General features: G+C 41.5%; 2 protein-coding genes across 2 annotated transcripts in view; one reads left to right on the top strand and one right to left on the bottom strand.

Moving 5' to 3' along the window:
- Positions 1–16,634, top strand: part of Cdk5rap3 (CDK5 regulatory subunit associated protein 3) — a 720,787-nt gene that overhangs the window by 406,271 nt on the left and 297,882 nt on the right. The gene's annotated exons all lie outside the window — the stretch shown is intronic.
- The window catches only part of Skap1 (src kinase associated phosphoprotein 1), a 282,052-nt gene that overhangs the window by 255,968 nt on the left and 9,450 nt on the right, over positions 1–16,634 (bottom strand). Inside the window, exon 2 of the mRNA XM_051173521.1 lies at positions 3,525–3,630. Coding sequence (XP_051029478.1) covers positions 3,525–3,630 — 106 coding nt within the window. The remainder of the gene's footprint in view (positions 1–3,524; positions 3,631–16,634) is intronic.

Raw genomic sequence — 16,634 nt, 5'->3', positions numbered from 1 at the left:
TTTGGGCCATAAACCTGTTCCACAACCTTATTTCTTTATTTCTTTTTCCTTTTAAACATCTTATAAATCCACTTGTCTCCTGCTGGAACTCCTTTGGTATTATTAAGTTTCACAGAAGGAAACAATACACCATGTTTGTTTCCATTGGCTCTAGCCTTCGCTTCCAACAGTGAGAAGTGAGTGAGGAGTCCCCCAAAAAGGCCCTCAAGAGAGGATTAATTGTATCTCAGTGATAAAAATCTTCTGCTTCTTCATCTCTTCCTTCACTCTCCATGTATTATTGCTGGCAGATGGCCTCCGCTGGATCAAACACAGAAGAAAAGCCCTACTGTGTCTCCAAATTCGGAGGTACGTCATCAAGTTTCTGAATGTAGAGCATGTCTGTTTCATCCCAGGTGTCTTACATCTGGAGCTAATCCTGCAGTGACCACATCTATAAAGCAGGGAGAGCCTTTGCCGACTTCCCCCCCCCCCAAGCATGCTGCAAAAAGCTCAATAAGAGCCTGGACTTGGAATATGGAAGCTGTTAGCTTTTAAGAGGAGAGGATGTAGTTTGAAGGACAGCAACGAAAGGCATTAGCTCAGGACACCAAATACCACAAGAGGGCTTTGCTCCCTGCACTCTAGTAACTTCCCTCCATACTTGTTTTGTCATATACGAAGAACTTTATCCTTCCTTGACACACTTTCAAGCACAACAATGTAGCTGTAGATGCAGAACTCTTATTCCATTGTTGTTTGTAAGAGCTATGATATTGATACTGATGTACTGACGAGCACGTCCAGGGACACAGATGATTCAACACAATTATCGTTTTCTGTGGTCAGTCATCCTGGACCACAGAAAGGTGGGAAAAGGCACCACCAGTAGTGATAGATTTAGACACTGATTCAAGCGACTCCACAACCATCACAAATACCACTGAATTCTGAGCCAGACATTAAAAACCAGAGCCAAGGCCTTAGAGTTTAGCAAGACTCAGAGAAGGGACCATTTTCTCCTTCCCTTCACCCTTTTTCCCCAGCAGTGTAATATTGAAGAGTTAAAAGAACCTAAGCTACAAAACAATAGAGTGAATGCATGTGAATACATATAAACTATAACACACACACACACACACACACACACACACACACACACACACACACCAAATGCCTAAAGCATTATTGCTTTACTGTGGCTAAAGATGAAACATTTGAAAATGATCTCTAGTAATTCTTCTGTTGCTCCAGGATTTCTTGTGTATAATTAACTCTCAGATTTGATGATTTTTGAAATTTCTTGTCACATCTCACTTTGGGGGGAGGTATAGATACAACTGCCATGCCATGTAAGTAAATGTGGCTGGCATTTTTGCAAATTTCCAGTATTTTGAAACCAATTGGTATCAACACATATACTCTTCTGATATTGGCCAGCCACAAATGGGACAATAGAAGTGACATTGCTGAAAAAGACTCAGGAAAACAAGGATCCCGTTAGCAACACTGTGATTGAAGAGGTGGGTGGAAGGCGACCTCCAAGAGCTGGGCAGGGGAAACTTCCTTTCTCCATTTTCTCGTGCGGTATCTAATCTCTGGGTTCTCATTTCCCCCGTGATCTGATAATTATGAAATTCTAAATAAAATGTCATCTTTCTAGCAACAAATCAGTGGACAGAAAAGCCCTCATCAACTTACAGATGTTTCCTAAAGTGCCTGCTGATTATTTACAAGTGTTTAACCCACAAACCATATGGAATGTTCTTTGGAAGCCTTCTTTATTCCATGCGAGGAAAGGCTCTCTCTCTGTTTCTCTCTATTTCTCTCTCTCTCTCCCTCACCACCCCTCTGTGTGTGTGTGTTTCAAAAGAATATTAAGGAGTAATATGAGAGGGACTGGAGAGATGACTCATAGGCTGAGGGTATTGGCCACTGGCTGTCCTTCCAGAAGACCTGGGTTTGGTTGCCAGCATCCACACAACAGCTCACAACCCAACTGTCTATAACTCCAGTTCCAGGGGACCCAATGCCTTCTTCTGACCGACGTGAGCCCCAGGCAAACAGGTGGTCCATAGACACACAGGCAAGCAAAACATGCACACACACAAAAAATATTTTCTTTTTAAAGGAAGTAGTATGAAATTGACAGAGTTGCCACAAATTGTCTTTTCGCTGCCCATTTAATGTTAAAACTTAGATCTGTCCCAATGTTGTGATATAAATATGAAAACATATGTATTTCTATACAAATCAACAAACATTATATTTGCATTCACATGTTTTAAATCAACAGAACAGCTATATTCCCTATTACAGTCAGGGTTTCCCTCCCGCTGTAATAGAATTTAAAATTCCACTTTTATTCTTTATGCAATCCTTGTGATAATACAAAGGCGAACTCATGAAAATAAAGAAAATCTATGGATCATTAACTAAGCCTCCTCCATGTGCATAACTAAACTTATCTACTAATGAAGTCGTGCTATGCAAGAGTTTAATTTCAACACTTCACAGCCTACCAAAAATTAGATATTCCCACTTTTACTAAGACAGAAAAGTACCCATCTTCAACATTCTGCTTGTTTCAATGATTCAGGGCAACCCAGGCTGCTAATTACACAGTCCCCAGTTGCTGAGTAAAAGTGATGCTTAATTAGCCAGCAGGAGAGGTCGATTAACATCCAGCAGGGTACCACGTGAGGGTCTCTGACACTCCTGCAGGGAATAGATTCTGGCTGTGCCCTTCCAAAGGATGGAATTCCCCAAGTCTAAGAAGTTTCCACTGGCTTTGAAAGTAGAAGCTTAGAATGATCAGCCATGCAAATTAGATCCCAACCCTAACCCTGCTGCTGCACACTTAAAGTGCACAGCTTCCAAGGTTTGGAATCACACAGTCACCTGGGTAGCAAAAGACAGAGGGGCACTCATCCTGCCGATGCTGTTCAGTTGCCACCTTCCAAGAAAAATCGGTCAGGAAATGGATTGTAAAGGAAATTTTGATTTCTTCTTCCCCTAAGGAAGTGTATGTTCCCAGTATCCATTAGCTGCTCACATTCTAAGATGTGCAAATGAGATCAGAGCTCCTTATTTTAAAAACTTAATGAGCACAATGTTCTCACTCAGTCTGGGACTAATACCTACCAGTGCAATCAAAGAATTGACTAACCAGGCCTGATTATAACTCGGGTCTATGGCAGAAGGGAATGTGAAAGTAAAGACAGCCCCCAAAATTCTCTTCTACTCCCCAACACCTTCTCATTAGTTGCCTGAACAAGCATAAATGTCTCGATTTCACTATTATGTCTCTGCCATTCAGACACAAGCATGTTCTATATAATCCAAAACCAAAACCAGCCTGATTATTTTAAGGCAATCACTAAAACTTGTTCACGTTGGTAAACTTCAATATACTCAACTACCTTCAAATCGATTCGTAAATTTCTGCCAAGTATAAAAAGCTGTGGCAGTTACTGTTAATTTATACTGCAGTAGAGGAGATTTTTTTTTCCTGTAAAAGCACAACGAGACTGGTTGATACAAACCTGGATTTGATTTGCTGGAAACCCCGGAGAATGTGGCCTCTCTGGTCCTCTGCACCAGCACTGAGGTTCTCATTTCGCAAGCCCTCTGCCAGGAAGTCTTCAGCATCTAAGGGGGAAGAAAGGGTGATCAACAGAAGAGGTGTGAGGGAAGAGAAAAGAAACTCTGAAAGGTCAGAAAGTGAATGCTGTTTCTTGTGTAAGCCTGTATGGCTGAACAACATGAACATAATGGACTAAAAGTGTCATATACTTAATAACAGTCAAGATGCTAAATTCCCACCAGGTGTAGCTTGCCAAAATAAGGAATAACTAAGATTTCATGCGTTCTCTGTAAGTGACAAGTTCTAACAATCCAAGACCTTGCTGTGAGTTTTAAAAAACGGCTGCATGGAGCAGAAAGGATGGGATGGGGTGGGTGGGGGGAAACAGGAGAGGATGGGAGGGTGAGGGAACTGGGATTGACATGTAAAACAAGCTTGTTTCAAATTTAAATTTTAAAAAAGCATCTAAAAATAAATAAATAAGGCTGCATACATTAACCACAAGAGGTAACTGCTTTCGAAAGCAATGCTTACATACTCGATGGGGTCACGGATGGCAGAGGATGGATTGTCAGTTTCACAAACATGTAAATAGTATAAATAAGTCACAGAAGGTCACAGACCAATAAGAGTAGAAGAGAGGTCCCAGTAATTGCAGCTGAAATAAAAAATAGAGCTGAACTGCAAAATCAAGAACAAAAAAGGGCAGACATTCAGAGGAGAAACATTAATCAGCAGATACATCATCAATGAGAATGGCAATGCAGCCAAGTGAAGGAGCCCACACAGAAAAGAAAAATGCATCCAGGAGAGAGAAACTGCAATTAATGTGAATGCACATTACAAAGTAGGGACATGATGGAAACACATACTACAAAACGAATCTTGTTATAGTGAAGGGGGAAATTTGAAGGTACACAAATTTTCGAAGACAGAATACATCGATAGCAATTACAATTGCCAGAAATATGAGCTACAAATGTAACTCTCCATAATACGTTTATCACCCCTAAAAAGCATATAAATAATATAGTTAAAATTCTCTGCCTCAAAAAAAAAATTGCACCCACAATACAAAACTGCGTCACACATACTACTAAAATAATTTGATGTATTTACACTGTTAGGTTATGTAAGTACATCTAAACATCTGTTTTACACTCACACCATTCAATAATGGCAAATAGAAAAGTCCTATAACCATCACCAGGACCTCTGATGAGATACAAAGCCCCGGAGATGGAAATTCTCATAAAGAATCACCATGAGCATCTAAACCCTGAATCACATTGATTGTAGATGTCTTTTAATGGGTTCCTCCAGGGAGCTTTGAATGCTCATGAACAAGAAAATGAGAAGTTGAATTAACAGACCAAAAAAAAAAAAAAAAGAAGAAGACAAAACCAAGTGGCATCTGAGACTCCATTAATGCAATACATCGTATTAATAGAAGGACAAAAACACACAATGATCTCAATAGCCACAGAAAGCCATTTGACAAAGTCTGGAAATGCCTCATGATAAGCACACCTAACATAAGCATGAAAAGAAGGAAACTTCCTTAGCCCAAGAAACAGCTTCCACATAAACCCAACTGCTAGGGATGGAGGTATAGTTCATCTGCATGGTCTGCTGAGCTTGTGTGAGACCCAGCACAACAGATGAAATGGTCCTTAAAAGTCCCACAGATAACCTTGTACTCAATTGTGAAAGACTGGATGTTTCCCTCCCTGTTCTAAGATAACAAAAAACAATGGGGGCTGTCACCATGAATATTCAGTCTTGTCTTTGTGATACTAGCCAGGACAATTAGACAAGAAAATGAAGGTTAAATTTAAACATCCAGATTGGGAAGAAACAAAGTTAAATTATATTTGCATCTGGTGTGATCTTCTATGCAGAAAACCTTGAGGGTCACTGAAAATCCATTACAATCAACATGCTTATAAGAAATAAAGCCAGTGTACAAGAATCAGCTATATTTTGACATTGATTTTTTTGGAGGGGAGAAATGTTTGCTTTTCTGTGCTTGGAATCAAAGCCAGGGTCTTGCCTGTGCTGGGCAAGCATGCTATCCATGAGCCACACACAGCATTAACTTCCATTACATCAGTAATGAACAATCCAAAAATAAAATTAAGAAGACTCTATTTAGGGTATAACTTTAAATAATTTCTTAAGAACAAGCTTGCCAAAGTGGGGGGGGGGAGAAGAAGTTTTCCAGATTTGCCAGGACTAGATAGATAGTTCAGCAGGTAAAATCCCCAGAACCAATGTAAGAAAGATGAGTATGATTGATGCCCTGTACTTTTATGCCCAGTGCTAGGGAGGTGAAAACAAGAAAATCCCTGGTACTTACTGACTAGCCAGACTAGCCAAATTGGTGAACTCCAGAACACTGAGAGGCCTTGTTGAATGGCAGGAGCATAAGTTTAAAAGACAAAGAAATACTTTATTTTTATTATTTTTAATCGTATTCTCTCTCTCTCTCTCTCTCTCTCTCTCTCTCTCTCTCTCTCTCTCTCTCTGTGTGTGTGTGTGTGTGTGTGTGTGTGTGTGTGTGTGGTCATACAAGTGCCCAGAGGTGTCAGAGCTCCCTGGACCTGGAGGCAGAGGTGGCTGTGGGCCACCCAGTGCAGTTGCTGGGATCTTAACTCAGTCCTTTGCAAGAGCACTATGTGTTCTGAGACATGGAGCCACATTTCCAGCTCTGTAATGAGATTCTTTATAAGGTTGGTTTCAAGTACTTCTGATCTTTTATTTGTGTTTACTCCCTTTAAAATGCTGCTTTCAAAAATGGTTTCTGTGTAAATAAAATAAAATGCCTTGCAAATAAACTTGAAAATCTCAATCAGACAGTTGCTGACAAAAAAAAAAAAAAAAAAAAGTAACTAAATTCCCAGGTTCAGTGGGAAAATGTGTGCTTAGCATACATAAGACCCTGAGTTCAATCCTCAAGAACAGAGTAATACAAAGAAAAGTAAATCTGGGAACATTACAGTCAAACTGCTGAAAAGCAAAGATAAAGAGAAAATTTTCAAAGCAGCCAGAGAAAATGACCCATTACATACAGTAGAACAATGATAAGAATGAGACTCGAATTTCCATCAAAAATAATGGAGGTAAGAAGACACTGGAATGACACTTGAAAGTACTGAAAGGTAAAAGTAAAAAAATAAAAGGCCTGGTCAACTCCCAGTTCTATACCCAGTGACAGCAGCCATCAAAAGATGAAGGCAGAATAAAGACAATTTTGAGATTAATGAAAACTGAAAAATGTTTTGCTAGGAAAGCTGCATGAAAGGAAACCTAAAGGGAGTTCACCTCGCTGAAGACAAGTGACACCAGAAACAGCCCTCCAGGAGTGGCAAAGTGCATATATATATATGTGTGTGTGTGTGTGTGTGTGTGTGTGTAGTGTGTGTGTGTGTATATATATATATCCATTTGAAGCATCCTCACGCTTGATTTTCTCAGAAGACAATGGGCAATTTCATCCACAGGTTGCAACAATGCACGACACAGTCTATTACACACATACAAACAAAAATCTGTCTCAAAAACATAGTGCCACAACAGCACAGAAGGCAGGGGAAACAGTAAGTGAAGCCAACCCTATTAACAATCTGATATTAACTCTCAATAGATCTTGATGAGTTAAACCACAAAGCAGAGTCACTGGAGCTGTCTTATCAAGCCAAACCAGGGTCCTAGTTTTTGATTTTGGTTTGGTTTGGTTTTTGGATTTTTTGTTTGTTTGTTTGTTTTTAAACAGCAGAAATTCAAGTGAATGCTCAAAAGCATTTGATTAAGGTTTTACAGGCAAGTGTAACCAAAAACAATTGCAACTGGAAAACTAAGGTGCTACTGCTGAACACATCATACACTGTAGACAGAAGTTTCTGTCCTGCCTGATTCCACAGACCTTTAGTCCCAAATGAACACACAGAGGCTTCTATTAATTATAAACTATGGCTCCAGCTTCTTACTGGCTAGCTCTCTCTCTTAATTATTAACCTGTGTCTGTTAATCTATGTATTTCCACATGGCCTTTTCTTACTGGAGAGTGCCTGGGCAGCCTAAGTTCCCAGTAGCTACATGGCATCTCTCCAGTGGTTCCTCTTTCTATTCCTCTTCCAGAATTCTCCAAGTCTAGTAGCCCTACCTGTATTTCCTGCCTGGCTATACCCTGCCTGTCCATTGGCCAAAACAGCTCTATTCATCAGCCAATAAGAGAAACATATTCACAGCATACAGAAGGACATCCCCTATCAATACACTTTGATCACAGGGTTTAGAAAGATTAAGCTGGTACTATCCTGAAAGCATCCTACTTGCTGGCTAGTTTTCATAGTACCAGAAGTTTTACCATCTGTGAAGGCTGAGAGCTAGTGATGACCAGCCTGGAAAGATAACACCTGTGGTGTAATTGTGGCATAAATGCTATAGGGTAATCAACTACTCTTTGGTTGGATTTAAGGCCTGCTCCATAGGAGAAAACTCATGCCTAATGCAAAAATCCAGCCAAAAACCTATGATGAGGGAGTTTTAAGGATCCTAGGGGTGAATCTACTATAATTTCTTAATATGCCTTCTGAATATATCTTTCTACCCATAGATGAGTGCATCTCTCAGACCTCATCAGAGAAGCTTTTTTGGTACAGACAACAAGAGCTAATGCAGAGACTCACAACCATAGTGCAGAGAACAAGTGTCTTGTGGAGGGCTCAAAAATAAAAAAGACGTTTGTATCACTCTGCCCTCCCCTCTACGCTCAGAAAACATTGTGGAACAGAGGACAACAAGATGGCAAGACTCACAGGGTGAAACAGTCTTCTGAACAGGACCATACCCTTTGCCCTGGGAGCTCACAACAGCTGCAGGAGACCAAGACAGTCAACATTCCAGCAAGGGTGGGGAGGGTCAGACCAGCACCCAACCATGATGGCTTCTTGGGGAGAAAGAGTCAATTAGGGGTGTGTTCCCCCTGGTAGATTAACCAGGATCTGGGGGATGCTCCCATACCAAGTGTATGAGTAGCACAAATTGGACCTGGTGGGTTGAAAGGACATGAAGTTGAAGGGGGTGTATAGCAGGGATCTGAGAAAGGTTGGAGGGTGAAGAAGGCAGTGAATATGATCAAAATACATTGCGTGAATGTATGAGATTCTCAAGGAATGAATAAAACATTACACTAAAAACTATAGCTTCAATTATATTTTGTCTACAAGAAACACACTTTGATATACAAACACAGAAAGGCTGGAAGTGAAAGAATGGAAAATAATGGACGAGACAAACAGAAAGAATCAGGAAGATGTACTGCTGCAGTAATGTTGGGCAAAGTACTCTTCAAGGCAAGGAAAAATACCAGAGATAAAGAAGGGTATTTCAGAATGACAAAAGGGCCACATCACTGGGAGACAACAATCCCAAAAAGAGTACGAGCCCAGTAACTGAGCTTCTAAGTACTCAACGCACAACGCGTCCATTGCTCTCTCTCCCTCTTTTCAGTGCTGATGAACCTGGGAGCCTGTGTGTTCTAGGCAACTGCTCTACTGCTGGGCCGTATCTCTTGCTCTGTTAAGTCTTGATAAAACTTTAAAAGAGAGTCTGGAGAGATGGCTAGGTGGGCAAAATACTTACTGTTCAAAAACAAGGGCCTGATTTCAAATTCTGCTACCCAAGAAAAACCTGGGTACAGCAATGTTACACAATATGTGTAACCCCAAAGCTGATTAATTACCTGTGTATATGGCCAGGTGGTGGTGGTGCATCCTTTAATCCCAGCACTAGGGAGGAAGAGGCAGGCGGATCTCTTTGAGTTCGAGACCAGCCTGGTCTACAGAGCAAGTTCTAGGACAGGCTTCAAATGTACACAGAGAAACTCTGTCTCAAAAAATAAAACAAAAACAAAGAAACAAAACAAACAACTGAAAGAAAGAAAATTAGCCACAGCTGGATCTTATAGAGGCATTTTCTTAATTGAGGTTCCTTCTATCGGATGGTCGTAGCCAGCCCAGTCTACAAACATCAAACATCCATTAGGTTGGGAGATTGCAAATGTGGAATGTCATGACATAGCCATCCTACAGACAGATGAAATAACTTCACAGGGAGGAAGAGAGGAAAGGTGTTGACATAAGTAGATTCGGAAATGAGGAGTCAGTAAAATGACCATCCACAGTTCTGTGTGTGTGGCAGGGCTGGGGGTGGGAGGTGTCTGTGTCTCCCTGTGTGTGTCTGTGTGTGTGTCTGTGTCAGTGTCTGTGTCTCCCTGTGTGTGTCTGTGTGTGTGTAGTGCATACTCACATGTATGCTAGAGATAGAACTCAAGCCAGCCAGGGATACAAGGTAAGACCTTGACTCAAAAAACAAAAATCTGAACAGCAAAATAATCTTGAATTATAACCCAAATTATAAATAAATATCCTTAAGTCTATAAGTAATGTAAATAATTAAGTACATTAACAAATGGGAAGTAAGAGACAGATCTCTAGTGTAGAATTCAAAAATAATTTATGCAGATATTCTGCCCCAAAATAAAGGAAACATACCTCCCAGTCCTTGGGTATGGGCTGTACACAGCCAGTTTCTTCCAAAAGACTGCAGGATGGAAAGGGGAAATAGAGCGAGTCCACAGCAGAGAAACTTGACACCAGCCAGGTGTTCCCGGTTCAACATTAACCATCATAAATCACACCGACAGTGTGGACCCTGATGCAATGTGGTGAAAATGATACTTTTGTGATCCTCCTCCCTCAAGCCTGTAACCCCAGTCTAAACATGAGAAGAACGCTAGACACTTTCTAATAGAGGGTCATTCTGCCATATACCTGACCAGCACGCCTCAAAATTTACACTCATCAAAAACAAAGGCAGTGTGAGAGACAGTCCCAGCTGAGAGGCACCCAAGATAGGATCCTGAGATGGAAAGGGGCATTAGGTAAAATTGGGGAAACTGAATGAACTATGGATTTTAGGCGTGTGGTGATGCTGCTCCATTAGTCATAACCAAAGTACATGTCCTGGCTAATCTTGGTTGTCAGCTTGACTACATCTGGAGTCAACTAAAGCCCAACCAGCCAGGCATGCCTGTGAGGGATTGTCTCGATCTCATCATTTGAGGTGGGAAGGCCCACCCTAAATCAGGCTCATTTGAGGTCAGAAGACCCACCCTAAATCTGGGCCACACCTGCTGGTGGCAGCCCACATAAGGGGACACTGAAGAAGGAAGCTTTTCATTTTGCCTGCTTACTCTCACCCTCACCATCAAGTTCATCTATGTGGCCGCTGAGGATCCCTTTGCTGGGATTAGAACCCACTTTTCAGTGTTTCAACACAGACCAGAGACCAGCTGAGGTATCTAGCTTCATGAACTAAAAATAACTACTGGATTCTTGGCCCCTCTTTTGGCAAAGTGCACTGCTGGACTAGCCAGACTATAGTGTGTAAACCATTCTAATAAATTCCCTTTCGCATAAATAGATCCATTCTATCAGTCCTGTTCCTCCAGAGGACCCTGACTAATACAATACCTCACTGATGTAAAATGCTCTAATTAAGGGAAACTGGAGGAATGAGGAGGGTTAAGGGAACTCAGCATCATCTGCTCAATATCCATGTAAACCTAAACTTCCCATAAAAAATTCCATCAGTAAACCATATAATCTGATTGGTTTAGCAAGACAGGTAAAAAATGCTAGCTTCCAAGACTGACGACTGGAGTTCAAGTCCTACATCCCTCATGGTGGAAGGAGAGAATCAAGTCCTGCAAATTGTACACACACACACACCATTGAATTTTCCTCCTAAATTCTATCCCCACCCAGTTCTACTGAGATAAAGTTGACATCTGTCCTTACTAAGTTCTTGTAAGTAAAATACCTGCATATTCCATATGCTGAAACATACCAACAGGTTATAATTATGGCCCTGGCGAGGCTGATAAGGATGAGTTGGCTCTTTTTCTTAAAACCTGTCCTGTTTTAGTTTTCCTTCAGATTAATTACAAGAAAGCCTTTCCTTCAATACTTCAGCAGTGAAGTGTTTGTTTCTTTACCTGCAATCAGCATCTTTTCAGGGGAGTAAAAGGACAGAGATGACCTCCATCTTCGATCTCATTGTTTATTTAGAATGCAGTCTATAGATGCACCTCCAAGCTCTCTAGATGAAATATAGAGCCAAGAAAACAAGAAGGTAGAAGGAAGGGCTACATGCAGGCTTGTGTTTTTGATGTTGTGTCCAGCCTCCAGCAAAATCCTGATATGACGACATTAAGGAAAGAAACTGTTTCACTCTTCGATTGAGAAGGTAGAACTTCTCGTGGTGAGAACCCAAGGGGCCTGAGCAAGCCTTCTTGAAAGACACCAGATAGGAAAGAGATCTCAAGCCATCCTGCAATGCTCCACCTCTCTCTCCAGTCACCATTCAGCTAGTAGGTCTTCCCATTAAGTAGATAACAGATTTGCTAACAAGAGCTCTTTGTGTGGAGCGGAGCTTCCTGGTGTATGTACAAGCTCCTGGATTTGACATTTGTCACTCAAATTTTTTAAAAAGCCCCTTTTCTCTACAGACATCATACTTTGCCAGATAGAGATGCCTTGGGGTCCCTTTAACTGCAATATTCATTGTCAATAAGGAGGAGGATGAGGCACTCATGGGGTCCGCCCACAGTTGCCTCCAGCTAGGCAGTGAGCAATACCATTGATGGTCAAGTCCACACAAGGAAAAGATGCCAGCCACCTGCCACAAACAATAGCACACCCAAATGTGTCTATTGTTCATCACATATTCAATGGGCACGGAGAAAATGAACAGGACAGAACTAGCAAAGAACAGACACTCAGATGCACAACTAGAATTACAATCGGAGCTACCAAAAAGGGAAGTGAGGAGCATATGAACGACATTCACAGGTGTCTCTGGAGGTCAGGGGTCACAGGTGAGTTACAGAGAACGAAGAGATTTAAACTCGGAGAGCTAAGCAAGATCAGGAGGGGAAAGAAAGGCGGCAATAACCATCTACAAGGCAGGTTCATAAATACACAGTATGGTGTACTAAAAGTAACACACGATAACTTTAAAGACACGTGTTTGATTAAAATTCACACCTGCCCTAGAAGGAAAACGCCCTCAGGTTCCAGACATCTGTGCAAAGAAGTCAGAAGAGGAGAGGAAAACAAAAGACTAGGGCAGGGACTAGAAGGCATGTAACAACCCTGGAGGCAGCGTGGCCATCGCGCCCCTGCAAACGCCCACTAAAGCACTAAGGCTGCCTGCCAGGAGGAGCCAGACCTCCTGGTTCACGGCTACTAGGAACGTCCGATATTTTCCTCGAATTCTCTGACTTTGCCCCTTTACAAAGTCACTATTTTGTTTATTTGGAGAAGAATGACATCTTAAGGGTCACATTTCTTCCCCATCCCCTCCCTCCCCCCCCCCCGCCCCCAACGACTGAAAGATAAATGTGGCTTCTTCCTGTTTTCTCCAAAACACTCCTGACACACTAGGGGAAAAAAATACTTCCGTCAGTGCCGCTAACAGTTGCAAATGTTCTTTGTTGATATATGTTTCTAAAACTCAGAAGTTTGCTTCAATCAACCTTTTATTTGGAGGCAAGATGAACGACCCAGTGCTGCTGAAAACAATTCCACCAACCAAATACCAATAAAAGTGTTCCTAGAGGGGATATTGTGGGAAAGAATTTGAACCGCTAAAGCAGAACTCACATTTCTGAGAAGAATAATGGATACGTTTCTGCCCCTAACTGGCGTTGCACCCAAGAAAACAGTTGAGGTGTTTGTTTGTTTGTTTGGTCTTGGGGTAAAGGGATTAACATAGGTCAAAAATGTTAATTTCAACTAATTTACTGGCTAGTAGTCCAGGTTTCTTTTGTTCTAAGAAGTCCCCCCAAATTATCGGCATATACCATTTAAGCATAAATGGCTGCCCTACCTGGGTCCAACCACAGAAACGCCCAGCTTCTCTGGTTGCATTGTTTTACTTCAACAACCCTCTGCTGATGTCTGTCATTAATACGTGCCCCTTCCCAGGCTGCGCCTTTTATCACCACATCTCCATATCTTTTGGTCCTTACTGCCTGTGCATATTTTATCAGCCAGGGCACACTGTGTGGATGGTTTTGTCTACTGTATCTCTGTCTCCAGTTCTTTGCTTGCTGCTGTGTGAGCACTTGCTTAGGCCACCACTCCAGTCTGATTGCTGGTGTCTCCCCCCCAGATCTGCTTGCTGAAACACAGCCACCAACGTGGTAGTATTAAAAGCTGTCCTGATGGAGGTCAGAGCCTTAATAAAAAGAGGCCCCAGGGTCATCACTTGTCTTTTTTACCATGCAAGGACACAGAAAATGTCATCTCTAAAAGGTCAAGCAGGTCCTCACCAGACATCAAATCTGCAAGTGTCTTGGTCTCAACTTCCTAGTATGTAAAACTATGAAAAAAGAAATGTCTATTGCTTACAAATTATTTGCAGCATAAATAAATATTTGTTACTTATGAACTGTGTTGTTAGAGCAGCCCAAACAGCCTAAGACAATTATTAAATGTTGCTCCCCCGCCTTCAAGGGAGGGGCTTAGAAGTTACATATTTTGCATTTCACTTGTAGTCTGCTTTACCCTTAGGATTTAAAAAGGAATGCAATCCTGTCCCTCAAGTTAATACTATTAATGAGCTGGTATCTTTTGGCTCTTTCTGTCAATGAGATTTCTAACCAAGAAAAGTATCGATGTTTTATTATGTACATTATGTTTCTAGAATTTGCCATGTGTGCACCTATATAACATTTCAAAATCATAGCTATAACAATATTTTTCCAGCCTCCGGTGTTGATTGCTTACTTTTTGTGTCATGAGCTTCTTTCTTGGACTCTTTATTTTATCTCAGATAACACAGTAGCCACTAACCCCATGTGGCTATTTAGATTTGTTAAGATAAAAAGAAGCTGGCAGCAGTGCTACATTCCTTTAATCTCAGAACTTAAGGGGTAGAAACAGGAGGATGAGGGGTCCAAGGCCAGCCTCAGCTATATAGTGGGGACAATCTGCTCCACATGTGGCCCTATTGCAAAAGAAATAAAAGTTGTGTTTCTTCGGGTTGGGAATGTAGTACTTGCCTAGCATGCCTGAAATATTGGGTTTTGCCCCAAGTGTTGCATAAATCGGGTGTGGTGGCCCATGTCTGTAAACCTAACACTCAGGAGGTGGAGGGAAGAGAATGAAATTTTCAAGGTCTGGCAGAAAGGTTTTCTTTCTTTCTGCCCAAGGTTAGGAGAAGAGCTATGAAACGATGTCTCCTGGATGTGACACAGCAGATGGGCCACAACCCCACAGCAGCTATGGTTGTGTGCACAAGTTCAAGCCACTCAATGCTTCCCCTGGGTGGGGAGATGCTCCCAGGCCTCCAGCCTGGCCCGGGAGCTATTGGTTGTTGATAGCTGCTGGGAGGGAGAGTCCATTTTCTTGAGGAGTGTGGCTCCTGGCAGGTTGCCCATGCCCCACCTGGTTTACCCTGTCATGCCGGGGGTGGGATGGCCTGATCCCTACTGGATCATGTGCTCATTCTATCTGTCTCTGTGTAGTCTTTCCTCACCACTCACTGCTCTACAATGCTGTGCCTCATATATGTAATCAATGACTTTGTGGATATCATTGAGAATTTGAGTAAGAGCATTTTTCAGCATCTGTTCTAATTCAGGAGGAGGCACATCCTCTCGTGCCTCAGAGTATTTCTTTTTTAATTTTAGTATTTTCTCATGGGTTCTGTGTTATTGCAGTTTTTTTTCCAGCCAAGTCCCACTGCTATTTTAGCCCCATATAAACACACAAAGACTTATATTAATTATAAAACTGTTGGCCGATGGCTAGGGCTTCTTATTGGCTAGCTATTAATCTAAGTATTTCCATGTGGTCTTGGCTTACCGGGGAATGCCCGGACCTGTTTGTTACTCCTTTGTGGTCTGCATGGTGTCTCTACGAAGTCCCTCTATGCCTACCTTTCCCAGAATTCTCCTCATCTCCTAGCCCTGCCTATCTTCCTGCATCTGTTGACCAAACAGCATTTTATTCATCAACCAATAAGAAAAACATATACACAGAAGGACATCCCCTATCAGTCCTGCATGGAATGTGCTATGCCCTTGTCCTCTTCGTCCACAATCCAGTCTGGACAGTCATTTTCTCACTATCTGCTTGATCTTACATCTCACTTTCCTCGTCCAAAAAAGGAAGATATTAGTAATAATACCTGTCTCTCAGAATTAAATGGTAGATATCTGAAAATGAGTTAAAGCAATACGTAGAATGTATTAAACATCATATGGGTGTCTGACAATTAAAAATAAGAAAAATAATCTGGAACTCTCCTATCATTTAAAAATGTAACAAACACAAGAGGGGAAAAGGACATTTTAAAACTTATTTTTAAAACTTATAATTAATTGTAAAATACCATTTGTAGCCAGGCATGATGGCATGTACATTTAATCCCAGCACATAGGAGGCAGAGGCAGCTGGATTTCTGAGACTGAGACCAGCCTGGTCTACAAAGTGAGTTTCAGGACAGCCAGAGTATGACAGAGAAACCTTGTCTCAAGACCAATAAATGAACAAAAAACCAAACCAAAACAAAACAAAAAAAAAAAAAAAACAAAAAGAAACATACAAGCACACACATGAAACAAATCTCTCCCCTTCACACATGCTTAATCAAGCGAGAACAGATTAATACAGAATTTTTAAGATGTCACCTCAAAGATTCTACACAGCAAAATTTCAGCTGAGACATCAGAATAGAAATGCTGTGTGTTTGGGAATCTACAGAGATGTAGGACATTCAGCAAACTACAGGCTAGATAACAACAAAGACAATGGGATAAACTTCTCTCCATCCTGGTAAAGTTTCTCACAGAAATCATCAATAGGCTTGAAAACAGAGGTTCTCAACCGCTGGGTCAAGACTGCTTTGGGGTTTCAAACAATCCTATAGATTCCCAAACTGCTTATCAGATTCTTACACTGTGATCCTTAACAGTAGCAAAATTACAGTTATG

This window comes from Phodopus roborovskii, unplaced genomic scaffold (assembly GCF_943737965.1).
Source record: "Phodopus roborovskii unplaced genomic scaffold, PHOROB, whole genome shotgun sequence".
Lineage (NCBI taxonomy): Eukaryota > Metazoa > Chordata > Mammalia > Rodentia > Cricetidae > Phodopus > Phodopus roborovskii.
The sequence above is the reverse complement of the archived record's forward strand: the minus strand, read 5'-3'. Positions and strand labels throughout refer to the sequence as shown.